A 19,081-nucleotide genomic window follows, 5' to 3' on the forward strand; every position below is an offset into this window, starting at 1 on the left:
ATTTTGATGATTTTACATTTTTCCTGAAAATATATGTTTAATAACAAGTTGTACAAATATTCGATTACGTAAAAAAAATGCAACTACCTCAATTTTATTCTGCAGGTCCTCTGCTGACAAAATATATAATAATCTGTGTGTGTGTTTGTGTGTGTGTGTGGGGGGCGGGGGGGTAATTTTTTGGTCAAAAATGCACATTTTTTGCAATGTGTACAAAAAAATGCTCTAGATCCGGATTGGTTAATATAGATGAGTGACGTTTCCACCAGCACCAGTGATTTACACCGTCATCTGTGATGGGTATCCCCGCTGGAGTGACGTCATGGCAGGCAATCACCTCCGCCCTCTTTAGGATTGGGAACCGTTAGCTTCTACTGTATATAGGATACCAATTACGAACGGGGGCCGCCTGGAAAGCCCACCCACACCATGACATTCAGTCCAATCAGCGCCTACCACTGAACCCCGCCCAGCCACTAGTATTGGTACTCTGTGCAGAACTCGGCAGCGTACACTGATACACTAAGTTGGAAGAGAAACGTCATTTCCCACTCCACACCCTTCTTCCCCGCCCTCTGGCCGCTGCTTTGATGGACATTGCGTTGGTACAATCCCTGGCGAGACGTATCAGGCGCGGTCCAATGACGGAACAGGCGGGGCGGGAGAAGCCTGCGCGGCGGATTTCCTGCTGTTCTCCGTCAGCCTGTCTGTTTCAGGCGCTGGTCAGGTCCATTAATTAGCCGGGGGGGTCGCTTTGCTGCAGCGGAGAGTTCAGGATAAGCCCGGTATTCGCCTCAGTCCCTCACTGCCTGGCCTGTTCCGCCTCCGCTGTGTGAAGTCTTCCTTTCCTGGGTCTGGACACTCGTAGTCTACAAGATGCCGGCCGTGTCAAAAGGGGACGGGATGCGGGGACTGGCTGTCTTCATCTCCGACATCAGGAACTGTGAGTGGGGCCCCGGGGAGAAGGGAGGGGACTGCGGCCTGTATGTGTGAATGTGGGCGGCTGTCAGGAAGTTTGAATGGGGTGTGGAGAGCCTGTCATGGCAGAACAGACCTCCTACTAAGGGGGGGTCATTCGTATATCTAGATCAGGGCCTGACCCCGACCATTGATTGTCACATCCACAACCTGATCTGTGAATATGGTACTCAATATATATCAATGTCTGTTCAGTCACCAGGGTCGTCGTGCGGGGCGTCTGTCCGCCGGGGTCATCGTGCGGGGGCGTCTGTCCGCCGGGGTTGTCCTATGGGGAGCGGGGGCGTCTGTCCGCCGGGGTTGTCCTATGGGGAGCGGGGGGTCTGTCCGCCGGGGTCATCGTACGGGGAGCGGGTGGTCTGTCCGCCGGGGTTGTCCTATGGGGAGCGGGGGCGTCTGTCCGCCGGGGTTGTCCTATGGGGAGCGGGGGCGTCTGTCCGCCGGGGTTGTCCTATGGGGAGCGGGGGCGTCTGTCCGCCGGGGTCATCGTATGGGGAGCGGGGGGTCTGTCCGCCGGGGTCGTCGTACGGGGAGCGGGGGGTCTGTCCGCCGGGGTCGTCGTACGGGGAGCGGGGGCCCCATCACTCACCTTTCTCCTGACTTCCATGTGGCATCATCCTCCTCTAAGGAAACCCTTTGGAATGCAAAGAAGGCCAAATCTTTTGAGAAGAGAATATTAAAGCAGAAGTAAACCCTCCTAATCTTTTCAGCCATGGAAGCTGCCATTTTAGCCTTTTTTTTGATTTGCAACTGCCATGGGGCTGCATATGTGATCAGTTGTGACACCAGTCATTTGAAGGTTTGACAGTTGGGTTGAGAGCACAACCAATGTGACAGTTAGCATTCCTTGCGTGCTGATAATGTAACTTTGATTTATTTATTTGTAAAACCACTAAGGCCCTTTTCACATTTTGCGACTTCAAAGTCGCGTAATTTTACTGCGAATTGGGATCAGTACTGCTTTGTACGACTTTACAGGGTTGGGGTTTACAAATGCTGCGTGTGCTTACAAAGTTGTACTGAAATTGTGTCTATATTATTCAGGTACGATTTGCATGCTATTTGAAGGTTTAACATTGAAGTCTATGGACATCAACTCGCATGGAAGTTGGACCAAAGTAGTGCAGGGACTACTTTGAAGTCGGTACGACTTAAAGTCGTGCCAATATGAATGGTAGTCATTAAAAATCATGGAGAATGACTTGTCATGCGATTTTTGTAGTACAAAATCGTGGGACAAGTCATATAAGTGTGAAAGGGGCCTAAATCGTTTGTTTCACTGTCATTTATCCATTTATACTTCCATCAGAGGACCCGTTAAAGGGGAGTTCCAGTCCCCCAAACATTAAAAAAAAAAAAAAAAAAAAAAAAAAAAAATTATATATATAAAGACTGCTCTGTAACTGTCTAAACCTGTAAATGAACATTTCTAACATGTCCTATTTTTTTGCGCTTTTACTTTCTTTAAAAATAGTTACTTACTGATTTCGGAAGCAGGCAGGTTCCATTTTAGTTGTGGGCATCTGAAGCCCTCTCCTGTTAATTTCCTGGATTTTTGTGCAGCTGTTTACCCATCATGCACCACCAACACCAAAATCTCGCTATATATAATAGAAATGCTGGATTAAGATCATGTCTGGGGGTCGGATCGCAATCTTTTAACAACTAATCGTGCAGCTCTTGCTATAAGCATAATGTGTAAAAAAAAAAAAAAAAATATATACACACGCGCGTATGTAGCCCACGCTGAGACGGTACAACATTACATAGGTTGAAAAAAGACACAAGTCCATCCAGTTCAACCTTACTGAGCAGACTTGTAATCTAACTGTGTGCAGGGAGAGAGAGGAGCTGACAGAATTCATCAGGGGTGGGCGGGACAGAGCAGCTATTGAACACCAGCCAATTATTGGGCTTCTTAAGAAAGGGGGCAGAGCCGCATACATGTAGCGTCCCGCCTTGACCCCATCCTATTGGCTGGTGTTCGATAGCTGTTCGGTCCCGCCCAGCCCCGACATCATCGATGAATTCTGACAGCTACTCTGTCTCCCTGCATACGCAAGATTTCAGCAGTAGGTGATTCGCAAGGAGTCATGGGATACGTGATGCCGCTATCCCAGGGACACTTGCGAATCACCTAGTGACGCAATCGCCTAGGCGATCACAAGGAGGAAGTAATGTATAAATAGAAAAAAATGGGTATTTATCAGCAAAAAAAAAAAAAGGCCATTGTGAAAACTATGAGCTAAGGGCTTTTCCCTCACTTCCATATATCATAATGTTCCAGAGAGACTGTTTTTAACCACTTGCTACCCTGGGCAATTCTGACACTTTCGCTTTTATATGTAAAAATCATTATATATATATATAGCAGAGACCCTAAGGAATAAAATGGTGGTCGTTGCAACTTTTTATCCCACACGGTATTTGTGCAGTCATTTTTCAAACGTTTTTGTTTGGAGAAAAACAGTTTCATGAATTAAAAAAAATAGCGCCATGCAACGCTGTACCCAAATAAAACTGATATCCTTTTTTTTTCTCCACAAATAGAGCTTTCTCTTGGTGGTATTTGATCAAAAAAGACAGACAATTAAAAAAAAAATTTTTTTTTTTGCTTTAATACATATCCAAAGAAAAAAAAAAAAAGATCAGTTTTGGCCAATATGTATTCTATATATTTTTGGTTAAAAAAATCGCAATAAGGGTATATTGATTGGTTTGCGCAAAAGTTATAGTGTCTATAAAATAAGGGATAAATTTATGGTGGTATTATTATTATTTTTTATTATTAATCAGCTATTTTTTTAGCTGCACTGCAATATTGTGGCGGATAGATCGGACACTTTTTTTTTATTTTGAACCAGTGACATTATTAGAATAATTAGAGTTTAAAAATAAGCACTGATCGATGTATAAATGACACTGGCAGTGAAGGGTTTAACACTAGGGGGCGATCAAGGGGTCAAGTGTGTCCTAGGGAGGTGCTTACTGACTGGGAGAGATCGCTGTTCCCTATCGTTAGGAACAAACATTAGGAACAAACAATCTCTCTGTACTCCCATCTGCTTTGCTTACGTAGGCAGATCCCCATTCTCCCTTTCTGAGGAGCTATCACGGGTGGCCAGCGCAACAGGTAAGTCGTTTAGCACAAAAGGGCAGCCCTGCCACAACATATGGGCAGTCCCTAACCACTTCAGCCCTGGAAGGATTTACCCACTTCATTACCAGGCCATCTTTTTGCGATACGGCACTGCTTCGCTTTAACTGACAATTTGCGTGGTCGTGCGATGTTGTACCCAAACAAAATTGATGTCCTGTTTTTTTGTTTTTTTGTTTTTTTGTTTTTTTTTTTCTTCCCCACAAATAGAGCTTGCTTTTGGTGGTATTTGATCACCTCTGTGGTTTTTATTTTTTGCGCTTAAAACAAAAAGAGGCTGACAATTTTGAAAAAAAACCCCAACATTTTTTACTTTTTGCTATAATATCCCCCCAAAAAATGTGAAAAAAAAATTTCTTCCTCAGTTTAGGTCAGTAAGTATTCGTCTACATATTTTTGGTAAAAAAAATCTAAATTTTGCACAAAAGTTATCGCGTCTACAAAATAGGGGATAGATTTATGGCATTTTTATTATTCATTATTTTTTTACTTTTACTAGTAATGCTGGTGATCTACGCTTTTTATCGGGACTGCGACATTGCGGTGGACAGATCGGACACTTTTTTTTTTTTTTGTGACAAGTGACATTTTATACAGCGATCAGTGCTATAAAAATGCACTGATTACTGCCAAGACACTGTCAGGGAAGGGGTTAACACCAGGAGCGATCAAAGGGTTAAATGTTCCATAGGGAGGTGCTGTCTAACTGTGGGGGGAGTTGACTGACGGAGTGGAGAGAGATCACTGTTCCTAATCAATAGGAACAGACAGTCATACTCTACTCCCCTGACAGAACAGGGGTCTGCTTTGTTTACACTGGCAGATCCCCGTTCTGCCTCTCTGTGGAGCGGTCACAGGTGATCGATGGACCGGCTGATTCGCTCCACCGCTAGAGAATGGGCAAGCGCGTGCCCACAGATCTTAGTGGACACGCCCGACATACAATGACGGTGATTCGCGCAGCCAAGCCAACCTGCCGCAGTCTAACTGCGGCAGTTGGTCGGCAAGTGGTTAATGAACAAAGCGAACAATTTTTTAAAATGATTAATAATTAGAAAATAGAAGTAAATGGTGAAAAAAATCTCCTCCAGTAAAATAATTTAAATGGAGAAGGAGAATAAGGCATTAATAAGGCTGTTTTGGAGTAAATTAAGGGTTAACAAGGGGTTAAACAAAAACAATTTAATAAAAAAACAAATTTCCCTCTCCTCCTCATTTGCTGGGGGGGGGGGTTAAGTCATAAGAACGTCAATGAGAGCTGCAGAGCATCTGTGTGTCTGTAAATCCAGGAACTGAACAAGCAGCAGCTTCAGCTTCCCACAGTTAAAATGGATGTAGCCAGACTCGGTGGAGGGAGACTTCTGCAGCATATTTGGCAAGTACAGAATCACAGTATATATGAAACAATATGTAAAGTGGTTGGAGTGAAGCTTCAGAATGGCAAATGTGGTTTTTATTACAAATTATGTGAGCAGACTGCAGTTCCTCTTTAAACTGACTTCACTTGCAGACAAGTTCATCCCTTTTGAGCTGTAAATGAATAAACAGAAGGACAGCTACGACGATACAATGCTTCTTTTTATCTGTTTTTTTTCAGCAGCTGAGCAATGTTGTTGATAAATATTGGCAGCTGTTTGTTTGGTGTTTTTTTTTTTTTTGTTTTTTTTTTTTTGTTTTTGTTACAGCTGTGAGCAGGGAAACTTCTCTGACAGCTGATTGAGTCATTGCTTGTTAAGCAACCAATAGAAATGCTGGATTAAGATCATGTCTGGGGGTCGGATCGCAATCTTTTAACAACTAATCGTGCAGCTCTCGCTATAAGCATAATGTGTAAAAAAAAAAAAATAAATAAATAAATACATTTTTTATATATATATATATATATATATATATATACTGATTACTTCCCCAGAGCAGTACAGTGTTACTATGGTAACATATTGCTTTGCTCAGTGTGTTTTAAAAAACAGTAAAACTATATATATTTTTTTTTTTCCTCTGTAATGTCTTCAGTCGGTGTCCCTGACCACCTCCACACCAGTTATGACAACGCTGTACTGCACTGGTGACAGTATTTAAAAAAAAAAAAATTGTGGAAACTTAAAATCCTGCCATGCCTCTTACTAAATATCTTGGACTGTCTACTTTCCAAAAAAGGGTAATTTGGGGGGTATTTCTACTGTCCTGATGTTTTTGCATCTCAAGAAATGATAGACAGCTGAGAGTAACATCAGTACAATTTTCAGATATATCATAGTTTGTGGACTTTCCTACAGGCTAAATGTACACTGATTTGGGTTAGTTCCACTAAAGAAATGTAACAGAATACATTTTGTGTTACATTTATGAACAATTATTTGCAAAATTGTATAACCGATTGTAAATGTAGGGTAGAAGCTAGGGATTATACTGTGCTCAGCGTATAATAGTAAACAATATGTTTGTGGTATAAAAATACTTTTTATTAATTAAAACCAACATCCATACATACTAGGGACAATTTAGACAGGATCCAATTAACCTACCAGCATGTCTTTGGAGTGTGGGAGGAAACCGGAGTACCCGGAGGAAACCCACGCATGCACAGGGAGAACATGCAAACTCCAGGCAGGTAGTGTGGTGGTTGGGATTCGAACCAGCGACCCTTCTTACTGCTAGGCGAGAGTGCTAACCACTACACCACTGTGCCGCATGGTCAATACTGGCCAAAATATCCATATAACTAGGGTTGTCCTGATACCGATACTAGTATCGGTATTGGCACCGATACCAACCATTTGCCCAAGTACTTGGGCAAATGCTCCCGATGCTTCACCCGATACCTGGACAGTCAGCGGTGATCGGTGAGTGGGGGATTTACAAGCTCCCCCCCCCCCCCCCCCCCGCTTTCAGCTGCTTTAGTGAAATCTATACAGCGGTGATCGGTGCTTGCAACTCTCCCACACACAATCACTGCTGACTGTCCCCTCATCCTCCTCCAGTCCCCCTCCATGCCCCCTCCGTTCTGCTGTCCCACTCCTTTCTTCCTCCATATTCTGCTGCTGTCCCCCTCCGTTCTGCTGTCCCCCTCCTTTCTTCCTCCGTGTTCCCCTCCTTTATGCTGCTGTCCCCCTCCGTTCTGCTGTCCCCCACCTTTCTTCCTCCCCCCGCCGTTCTGCTGCTGTCCCACTCCAATTTTCCTCCGTGTCCCCCTCCGTTCTGCTGTCCCTCTCCATGTCGTCCTCCTTCCTTTTCTGTATGAACAGAGTCACTGATCACTGACTCTGTCCATTCACATAACTAAAACATTGTAACCTGTGATTACGATGTCTCAGTTTATGAATGGAGAGGAGCCGCTGTCTTCTCTCCATTCATTTTCAATGCAGCTGAGACTGCAGAGAAAGGAACTGGGGAATCTCTATCCTCTGTGTCTTTCTCTGTCTCAAGGGGGAGATTTAAGGGGTCTATTAAGACCTCCGATAACTCACAAAGCCCCCCAACAGGGCTAATAAAAAAAAAAAGTATTGCAATAAATAATAAAAAAAAATTATTGAAAAAAATAATAAAATTTAAAATAAAAAAAAAACACAGACACCATCCACCCCCTCCCTCCCTAAAAAACAAAAAAAAAATTGTAAAAAAAAAAACCCCAAAAAACACTGTCACGTGACATTAAAAAAAAAGTATCGGTAATCGGTATCGGTGAGTACTTGAAAAAAAGTATCGGTACTTGTACTCGGTCTTAAAAAAGTGGTATCAGGACAACCCTACATATAACGGCAATTACTGGTAGCGATCCCTACATGTTTCGCCAAACAATGGCTTCTTCAGGGGAGTTAGTAATTGCCAAGCGCGATAATGGCTCTAATAGTAATGTATACAGAAAAACAATTTAGCAAAAAGTGATAAAGTATACATAACCATATTAAGTACTGTGTTGATCGTTCGGCATGGCTCATAAACCATACTCCCAATGGTCCACCGCCCCACCTACCACAAGCGTTCCCTCCCCACTGAATGAAACACGCATCCGGGCCGTCCAAAGGCAGCAGAGGGGATACAATGAAGGGCAGTTGCGGGGGGCATATAAGGAACCAAGCTAAAACTAAAAAGGAGGACGAAAAAAAGGGAACAATAAATGTCTAAGGATGGACATAATTAGTCTATTCCAGTGGGCTAACGTAGCCTCAATACTTACAATTACTCTGTAGGAAAATAAGCACAAGTACAGGGGTGCCAAAAGTAGTTGCGCTAAAGATAATAAATTTGAACAGGTGGCAAATAAGCCCTGTATGTGAAATAATGAAGAAAGGAAGGGTTAAAAGAAACAACGATGGAGGAGTAAGTAAACTTAATAAAAATTGAAAAATGTGAATAAAAATCACAAAAGGATTACAAAAAGAAGGAAGGGAAGTGTATGTGTGTAAAATACATATATAAATGTACACTGGATTAGGTGCACACATGCATCAGTATGCCTGATGGGGCAAGGTGCTAATCACCCTAGGTCCCTAGCAACCTAATTGTAAATTTATATTTTGTTGCACAACCAATCAAGGGGCTGAAGTGGCAAGGAAAGAAAACAATTCAATGGGAAACCAAAAAACAAATGATAACGTTATGAGTGAAAAGTTGCTACTAAAAGATCAGGAGTGCATCAAACAATTAGTGGGATAGCAAGGCAAAACAGATATACCTGGGTATCGTGCAGTATCAGCGAGGCTGCCCCTGAACACCAGCAGGAGTTGAACTGGCAATAACGGCCGTATATAGCACCCCCACTCAGTCGGCGTCTGACGTCACCGGCCGAGTGCGGACGAGGAAAGGCCATGGCGCATGCGCAAGTGTGTCCACCACCCACCCACAATTCCCCAAGGTGCCGTGCAATCACATGATGCTGAGCGTCAGACAACACTAGTCATGTAGAGCGTGGCGTCAGAGGCACAGATAGAGGTATAGAGTGAATGGGTGGGATCAAACAGCTAGATGACCCGCCCAGACAGAGCAGGTGGCAGGGAAATGGTCTTGGAAGTACTGGCAATCTTGCCAGTAGAAGGAATGGGCGCCATAGGCACATCATGTGACAGATGGGTCCCCCTGCTGGCCTATAAAAGGCTGCCACTGTCTGACCCAAATTGCTGGATTGTCGTCAGCTTCCTGTACTCCTGAACCTCTGTTACTTTTTGAATCTCCTGTTCTTGTCCCGGCTCGTTCCAGACCTGTTGACCTCCTCTCCTGGCTCATCCCCTGGCTTGCTCCTTGACCTTCCTTCTGATGATTATCCGTGCATGACCCTGGCTTTGCTATATGGACTTTGCCTTTGCCTGATAACCTGTGCATGACCCTGGCTAGCTATATGGACTTTGCCTCTGCCTGATTTCCTGTGCATGACCCCGGCTTGCTATATGGACTTTGCCTCTGCCTGATTACCTGTGCATGACCCCGGCTTGCTATACCGACTTTGCTCCTGCTTGATTACCAGTTTATGACCTCAGCTTACTTCCCAGACTTGCTCTTGCTTCTGGCCATCCTGTGTTTGACCCTCAGCCGGGTGTCCACTGCTGTCCTCTGAAGCACGGTCTATTCCAAGCACAGCGGGAAGTTCCTGTGCACCACCACAACCTGGCAGTCCTCACAAGGTGACGCTCTTCTGGACCCATCCGGATCCTGCCGGCAACCCATGCTACTTCAGGCTGTATACCTTCTGTGGCACTTTCAGAGGTATACCGCACCTAGCCGCAAGGGGAGCCCCTCTCTGCATATTTGCTTTGGCTCAGGTACATGACAGCAGGCAGCCAGATCCCAGGGGAGAGCATATGGAGTGGACGAAAACAGCATATAGGGCACCGGCCAAAAGGTGGGCGAGAGACCCGGAGGGTACCCAAGCCCTGGGCGTCCGTACAACCACCCATGGTACCCGATCAGTGCCAAAAGAAGGTGCCCAAATGCGCCACCAGGCAACAAGGGAACACACAGGCAGGGGGCGGCAAAGAATCAGTCCCTGTCATCAGGAGCCATGATGGTCGATCAACAGAGTAATACAAATTTACACAAGGAAACGTGACAAAAGAAACAGAATCCTATGATAGAATAACAATTATTAAAGACAATAATAAACAAGTATTAATGCATACATAGGACAATACTACTGTGAAAAAATTAACAAGAAATAACGGAGTTAAACTTGGCATGGTAATACAAAAAATACAACAAAACAGCATCATATGAACAGATAAGGAAATCACCAAAAGATAGTGGTCAAGATGGAAACGGGGGAGAGTATAGGAGGGAAAAAGACCTTATAAACAGGTATTGTTAAGGCCAAAACAGCTGGTATTAAGGGTCAGACACCAAATGATGTTCCCAACAAGGGCAAATCAGAATAAATATACATTCTGTTTGATTCAGATTTTATACGGAGGATTTGAAGCTAATATATTTAGTTTAGGCCCGGATATTGGGTGGCATCTAAGGTATGGATCCACCGAGTCTCTAGTTGTAATAAAATACGATCGATGCCTCCGCCCCTAGCATGTAAGGGGACATGCTCAAGGGCAGTAAAGCTAATCATGCTGGGATCAAAGTCATGTTGGAGTCCAACATGTCTGCTGATGGCAATAGTCATGAGACGTTTGGAAATGGGTATTGTATGATCGCTGATTCGTTTAAAAAAAAAAAAAGACGCTTGGTCTTGCCGAAGTAGAAATGTCCACACTGGCCAAAAAAACAACGCCTATAGTATTGCAAATGACTCTGTGTTTAATATTATGAGTAAGGCTGCTGGGTAAAAATTCTGAACCACCAGGGATAAAGTGGCATACATCGCATCTCTGGTAAAAGTGCCAGCAGGAGGGCAGCTGTCTGAAGTAAAGGGGGAATGGTGACGATCAGACGATCCTTCAGGGAAGGTGCATGTCGATACGTGATCTCAGGGTAGGGATTAAAATATTTAGTAATGATAGGCAGTGAGAAGGGCCCAAAATGTGGTCAAAACATTTTTTACTTGAGCATGTTGTAGAGCCCTTGCACACGGGGGCGGCGTCGGCGGTAAAACGCCGCTATTATTAGCGGCGTTTTACCGTCGGTATGCGGCCGCTAGCGGGGCGGTTTTACCCCCCGCTAGCGGCCGAGAAAGGGTTAAATACCACCGCAAAGCGCCTCTGTAGAGGCGCTTTGCCGGCAGTATAGCCGCGCCGTCCCATTGATTTCAATGGGCAGGAGCGGTAAGGGAGCGGTATACACACCGCTCCTTCACCGCTCCGAAGATGCTGCTGGCAGGACTTTTTTTACCGTCCTGCCAGCGCATCGCTCCAGTGTGCAAGCCCTCGGGGCTTTCACACTGGAATGAAAGCAGCGGCACTTTCGGGGCGGTTTGCAGGCGCTATTATTAGCGCAATAGCGCCTGCAAACCACCCCAGTGTGCAAGGGCTCTTAGAATACTGGGTGATAATTCTGACTGATTGTTGGGTATTCACTACCTTATTAGAGAAAATAAGATCCTTTTCTCTCCTTTTTTGTTGACTTGATTGAATGCTTTCTTTAAAAGTTTGCGACTATAGCCTCTTTCTCAATCTATTGTGGAGTTCCCTAGCAGCCTTCTGAAAATCAGAGTCAAGCGTACAATTTCTTTTGAGTATTAAATATCGACTGCAAGGAATACTTCGTAATAAGGGTTTAGGGTGTGCAACTGTGCATATAAAGAAGAGTAAAGTGCTCCCTCTGCGTCAACAAATCTAATTTGATGTTGGCTACATTCCATAGTAAATTTTAAATTAAATTCATTAACAGCCAGTTTGTCCATGAACTGAGAGCTCATCCCTAGTACCAGACCAAAAGAGCAAAATATCATCTATATATCTGTGCCAAGAAATGACATGACAAACTATTAGATTAGCACCTGAACGACCACAACATACAGGGATATACAAGGTAATACTGACATATAATCACACACATAGGTTGGACTTGTGTCTTTTTTTTTCAACCTCACCTACTATGTAACATATTGCAATAAGCCAGAAGAGTCACCAGCTCCAAAAAGTTCCCTTTCCCATCCCCCCAGGTACAGGTTGGCGTAAGATTGGGCACAATGTGTCCCCATAGCCACCACCTGCACCTGGAGGAAATGGGAGGGTCCAAGCATAAAAACATTCCGCTTAACCACTATCTGACCGCCCACTGTCATATGATGGCGGGACGAGGCAGCTGTTGTTGTGAGCGTTCTGTTGTTATGACGTGATCGCCCTCCTGAGCCACTAGGGGGCGCGTGCCCGCCGCGTTGCTCGGGACCCTATGTGCGTGCCCGGTGGCCGCGATGTCCGCTGGGCACCCGCGATTGCCGGGTAACAGAGCAGGTCCGTGGATCTGTGTATGTAAACGCACAGATCCACGTCCTGTCAGAGGAGAGGAGACCGATGGTGTGTCCCTTGTACAAAGGGACACCGATTGGTCACCTCCCCCAGTCAGTCCCCTCCCCTACAGTTAGAATCACCTCCCTAGGACACACATTTAACCCCTCGATCACCCCCTAGTGTTAACCCCTTCCCTGCCAGTCACATTTACACAGTAATCAATGCATTTTTATAGCACGGATCGCTGTATAAATGTGGTCCCAAAAATGTGTCAAAAGTGTCCCGATATGTCTGCCGCAATATCGCAGTCACGAAAAAAATCGCAGATCACCACCATTACTAGTAAAAAATAAATAAATAAAAATGCTATAAATCTATCCCTATTTTGTAGACTCTATAACTTTTGCGCAAAACAATCAATATACGCTTATTGCGTTTTTTTTTTTTTTTTTTTTTTTTTTTTTTACCAAAAATATGTAGAATACGTATCGGCCTAAACTGAGGAAAAAGTTTAACAAAAAAAAAATTGGATATTTATTATAGCAAAAAGTAAAAAAATTGTGTTTTTTCAAACTTGTCCCTCTTCTTTTGTTTATGGTGCAATAAATAAAAACCGCAGAGGTGATCAAATACCACCAAAAGAAAGCTCTATTTGTGGGGAAAAAAATGTTAAAAATTTCATTAGGGTACAGTGTTGCATAACCGCGCAATTGTCATTCAAAGTGCGACATCGCTGAAAGCTGAAAAATGGCTTGGGCAGGAAGGGGGTGAAAGTGCCCAGTATTGAGGTGGTTAAGAATGAACTCTAACAGGTCAAGGACAAACTGGCTGTAAGGATCTGCCAAGGGTCCCCTCTCTTAAATGGTTACAAATTACTTCCACGCCCTTTCTATGTGGGATGTTCATATAAACTTTTCACATCTATGGTTACAAGCCAAACATTTTTGGGGAGATGTTTACCTTCAAGTGTACGGAAGAGATCAATGGTATCCTTGATGTATGAAAAAAGGGATGTTACATGAGGATATAAGTATTTATCAACAAGAGAACTGTTATTTTCTGTTAAACCCTGGCAGCCCGATACAATTGGACGGCCTGGGGAATTGATAAGTGATTTGTGCACTTTAGGCAGTGCGTAAAAGGTAGAAATTTTGGGCTCTTGGATATTTAAGTAGCTCCAAGTATTTTGGTCAATTACTCCTCGATGAAGGGCTTTGAGGATAATGGTATGGTATTTAAGAATGTAATTCTCAATCATCGTTTGGGCGGTAGCAATCCCTGTTGTCAAGGATGTCGAGGCACATACGTTCATATCCCTCGACATCCATGACAACAACATTACCACTCTTGTCGGCGGGTTTAACCACCAGCCTGGGGTGATTCTGAAGGGATCTAAGCGCCTGTTTTTGTTTCTTGGAAAGATTGTTAGTATGAAGGTTTTCAAGATCAATCTCATCTATCTCGTTAGTAATCGGTTGAACAAAAGCCCAAATGTTGGCGTTAGTGCTGAGAATAGGGAAAGCTGGTGATTTTGGTTTAAGAGGCGACACCGGGGACAACGACGCCAGCCATGAGAGGGAATGGAGACGCATCATCGCCAGTGTGTCCCTCCTCCCACAGATCAGTTAGATCATCAATAGCCTGCAGTTCCTCAAAGCAAGAGATTGATGTTCTCTAGTCCTGTGTCTCAATGTTGTCCTTGCATATTGGAGGGGTCGAAGCTAAACTCAGAGTGCTCCGGTGTGTGGATGTAAAAAAATAGGAGCAATTTTGGGATCAATAGATTGTGCACAAATTAGAGCTGCACGATTCTGGCTAAAATGAGAATCACGATTTTTTTGCTTAGAGGATAGATCACGATTCTCGCGACGTAACATCATCTTTCACATTAAAACAAAAAAAATTGTGCTAACTTTACTGTTTCGTTTTTTTTTTTTTTTATTTATTGAAGTGTATTTTTTCCCAAAAAATCGCATTTGAAAGACCGCTGGGCAAATACAGTGTGACATAAAATATTGCAGCAATTGCCATTTTATTCCCTAGAGTCTCTGCTAAAAAAAAAAAAAATATTGAGAGATAAAATATATATATATATATATATATAATGTTTGGGGGTTCCAAGTAATTTTTTTTTAGCAAAAAATATTGATTTTAACTTAAGAAAGAAGTGTCAGAAAAAGATTTAGACTTTAAGTGGTTAAACTTCCTGCATTTACATGTTTAAAGCTTGGCAGATTGCCCAGGTTATTTGTTTACACAGAGAAGTTTATCCCTTTGATCTAAGAAGGAAGTTAGATACAATGTTTCAAGTTCTAAACTTGGCAGACTGCCTGGATAATCTCTCCACTTGTTTATATGAAAGAATCGGCAAACTCAGCAGGAGAGATCGTCAGGGGAGGTGAATCGAGATCACGATTTTTTAACGATTAATTGTGCAGCTCTAGCACAAATAGGAAACATAGGGCTCACTTACCCGTCTAGTGGTGATAGAGGCCAAAGATGAAGGCGTTATAGATGTGACAGTTCTCTGTGCAAGAGTGGAGGATGGAGAAGACGTGCCTAGTGTACTCGGCATAGAACGTGAGAGAGGAGTGAGGGATTGTGAAGTGGAGCGAACCATGGATTGTCATTGAGTGAGCGTAGGCCTGAAGGTACGTTGAAGTGACTCTTTGGATGTCGCGTTGAGTTCACCCTTTCGTTTCTTTGGTACTCTGTGGTGGGATACATCCTGATAGGTAGTTGATTGATTAGATGATAGGGAGGAAGCAGAAGAAGCATTATGCATATCGTTATCCATTTTAGGTGCAGTAAAAGTAGAAGGTCTAGTCATAGGTTTACTATATGTAGATTGATTCCACTTGTATGCATATCCGTTATCGTGTGCAGATTTGTCTCTAATAAATTTACCTTCCTTAGCATTGATAACATCCAATGTGTACAAATACTGCAGCTGCTGACTTTTAAAATATGGACACTTACCTGTCCAGGGTGCCCGCGATGTCCTCACCCGAAGCTGATCTGACCCTCTGCTCTCGGGTAGAGGCGCGTCCATCTTCGGTAAGGGAACCAGGAAGTGAAGCCTTGCGGCTTTACAGCCTGGTTGCCTACTGCTCATGCGCGAGTCGCGCTGCGTGTCCTCACTGATCCCTGCTGTCTGGGACCTGTGTCTCCCAGAAGACAGTGGGGGGGGATGGATGAGGGCCGGACATGGTGTAGATCGCTGCGGAGCCTGCGGTTATCTATGCCCAGAAGTGGGAGCAAATATCTGCATGAGCCAGGTATCTGCTCCCCCCTAAAAGGTGCCAAATGTGACACCGGAGGGGGGGAGGAATCCAAAAAGCAAAAGTTCCATTTTTGGGTGGAACTTCGTTTTAAGTATTATTGCTAGGAAATTACTTATAACCCCCAAACATTATATTATTATTATTTTTTTTTTTTATTATTATTTTTCGGGGTGCGATTTCCATTGACATCTGTGCACAAACCCGCACAGATGTCTCTGAAATCGCCATCAAAGTCGGGACTGGCATGCGAGAATTAAATTGTGCAAGTTCAGCTGAACTTGCACGATTTCATTCCCGCAGTCAGTGTGAACCTAGGCTTAAAGTGCCTCTGATCAACCCCAAATAAAGTTCAGCAATTCTAGTAGGTCTTTCCTGACATTTTCTCAGTGGCATCCTACAGCAAAAGCCATGGTCCGCAGAGAGCTTCCAAAACATCAGAGGATCTCATTGTTAAAGGGTATCAGTCAGGAGAAAGGTACAAAAGAATTTCCAAGGCATTAGATATACCATAGTGCAGACAGTCATCATCAAGTGGAGAAAATATGGCACAACAGTGACATTACCATGAACTGAATGTCCCTCCAAAAATGATGAAAATACAAGAAAATTACTGGTCAGGGAGGCTACCAAGAGGCCTACAGCAACATTAAAGGGGCTGCAGGAATATCTGGCAAGTACTGGCTACGTGGTACATGGGACAACAATCTCCCGTATTCTTCTTCATTTGTCTGGGCTATGGGGTAGAATGGTAAGGCAGAAGCCTTTTTTTACCAAGAAAGACATCCAAGGCTGGCCAAATCTTGCAAAGAGACATCTGAAGTCTCCCAAACGCATGTGGGAAAATGTGTTCTGGTCTGAAATCAAGGTTGAACTTTTTAGCCATAATTCCACCACCAAAAGAACACCTTACCCACAGTGATCCATGGTGTAGTATCATGCTTTGGGGCTGTTTTTCTTCAGCTGGAACAAGGGCCTTAGTCAAGGTAGAGGGAATTATGAACAGTTCCAAATGGCAGTCATTATTGGCACAAAATCTTCAGGCTTCTGCTAGAAAGCTGAACATGAAGAGGAACTTCATCTTTTAGTATGACAACGACCCAAAGCATACATCTAAATTACATTACAAAGGAATGGCTTCACCAGAAGAAGAATAAAGTTTTGGAATGGCCCAGGCAGATCCCAGACCTGAATCTGATTGAAAGTCTGTGGGATGATCTGAACAGGGCTGTGCACAGGCGATGCCCACGCAATCTGACAGGTTTGGAGTGTTTTTGCAAAGAGTGGGTAAATATTGCCAAGTCAAGTGCTGTAATAAAATCAAAAGGTGCTTCAACAAAGTATCCTTTTAACCACTTGCTTACTGGGCACTTAAACCCCCTTCCTGCCCAGGCCAATTTTAAGCTTTCAGCGCTGTCACACTTTGAAATGACAATTGCACGGTCAAGCAACACTGTACCCAAATTAAATTTTTATAATTTTTTTTTGTTTCTCACACAAATAGAGCTTTCTTTTGGTGGTATTTAATCACTGATGGGTTTGCTAAAAAAAAAAGGAAAAAGACCGAAAAAATAAAAATTAAGTTTGTTATAATATTTTGAAAACAGGTCATTTTTTTTTTCTTCATTGATGTGCGCTGATGTGGCTGCACTTATGGGCACTGATTAGAAGGCCTTGATGAGGTGGCACTGAGAAGCTGCTCTAGTAGGTGGTGCTTGTGGAGGGCACTGGTAGGCACAGACAAGGCAGCAGCTCTCTGTGTGAGGGGCCGATGTCCCTCTGACAGAAGCCAGTTATCGGCGATTACCGATCTTTTGTTTACATCACTTGATCAGCTAAGGGGCTGGGATCGGCCCCTTACTCCGATCTGTGATCAGCTGAGTCTCAGGCTCAGTGATCACAAAGCGCACCCTGCAGGGACGCGCTGGCAGTGCATGCTTGATAGGACGTCTATTGACGGCCTCCCGGCAATTAAGGCCCGCGTTGTAGCCATCATTCTGCTATAGCACGGGCGGGAGGTGGCTAAAACATGTTATGACAGTGCTTGTCCTGTGTCATTTGACCCCCTGTAACATCTAAAAAACCTGACTGATCCTGCCAGTTTCTTCCCTCCCCTATGTAAACTGACCACGATGTGTCATGGCTGCTGAGCCCTGACACCGCGATCAGTTTACGTGCCTCCGTCATCTGCAGCCTGCTGTCCTGCGTCTCCTCTGTGCTCCTGTGTTGTCCTCCCCCTCCCCTCGCTGCCTGTTGGCTCATGAGTGTGCCGCCCCCTCCGCTCCTGCTGCTCAAATAACTGTAATTTGTATGCACCATCTGCGCTGTCTCCTTATGCAGTGTCCCCCCTCGGTGTATAATTTATAAAAGTAAATGCCTCATGTAAGAGCCGAGATTGCGATCACATGACCGGCCGGGTCTCTCCTCCTCCCTTCCCAAGTGACATCAGCGGGAGAATCTAGGCCCCTCCCGCTGCATCTGACAGGAGGAAAGGAGAGACCTGGCCGGTCATGTGATCGTGGTTATCGGCTCTTACATGAAGTATTTACAGCATTTATTTTTATAAATCGCACACAATGAGGGATACTGCATAAGGAGACGGCGCAGATGGTGCATACTTGTTAGAGTGGCTTAACAACAACTTTAAAGGTGGAAAAAGTTCTGAAATGATTTCTTTGTCTCATGTTTTTTTTTTTTTACATCACAGAAACCTGACATTTTAACGGGTGTGTAGACTTTTTATATCCACTGTAAGTATGCATTTGCTTCTGTGCGTGAGCACGGAGGGATGAGGGCGCTTTTAAATTTTGTTTTTTCATTTTTTATTTATTTTTTTTATCACTTTTATGCCTATTACAAGTAATTTAACCATGTCTGCCCGGCCTTCATTTTGCTATATTCCATTATCCTGACTAGACATCTTATGACTTCTTTCAGGATAACAGCCGGCGCGTGCCTGCAACACACACTGCAACACCAATCTCGGTAAAGAGTCTCTGACGGATACTCTTTACCACGTGATCAACTGTGTCCAATCACTCACAGCTGGTGATGTGAACAGGAAGTGCCGTGTATCGGCTTTTCATCACAGACGCGAGTGTGTGTGTGTGTGTGTGTGTGTGTATATATATATATATATATATATAAATTTCTCTAATATAAGCAAACAAAATTGGTGCTAAATTTTGTAACAGCGGTGAAGTAATCGGCGTATAAAAGAGAAACGTCCAGATCTGCAACAAACTTATAAAAAATTTATTCATAAATGTCCATGATCAAAAATTCCCAAGTGACTTGTGCAGGATACCAAAGTGATACTTTATCACAGCTTCCGT

General features: G+C 43.8%; 1 protein-coding gene across 3 annotated transcripts in view; it reads left to right on the plus strand.

The window, feature by feature from the left end:
• Nucleotides 1-592: 592 nt before the first annotated feature.
• AP2A1 (adaptor related protein complex 2 subunit alpha 1) overlaps nt 593-19,081 on the plus strand; it is a 125,403-nt gene continuing 106,914 nt past the window's right edge. Inside the window, exon 1 of one of the 3 annotated variants that reach the window (XM_073602245.1) lies at nt 593-943. In XM_073602245.1, the coding sequence (XP_073458346.1) occupies nt 877-943 (67 nt within the window). In that variant the 5' untranslated portion in view covers nt 593-876. The remainder of the gene's footprint in view (nt 944-19,081) is intronic. The other 2 variants (XM_073602243.1, XM_073602244.1) reach the window with 2 other exon arrangements.

This window comes from Aquarana catesbeiana, linkage group LG10, assembly GCF_042186555.1.
Source record: "Aquarana catesbeiana isolate 2022-GZ linkage group LG10, ASM4218655v1, whole genome shotgun sequence".
Taxonomy (NCBI): domain Eukaryota; kingdom Metazoa; phylum Chordata; class Amphibia; order Anura; family Ranidae; genus Aquarana; species Aquarana catesbeiana.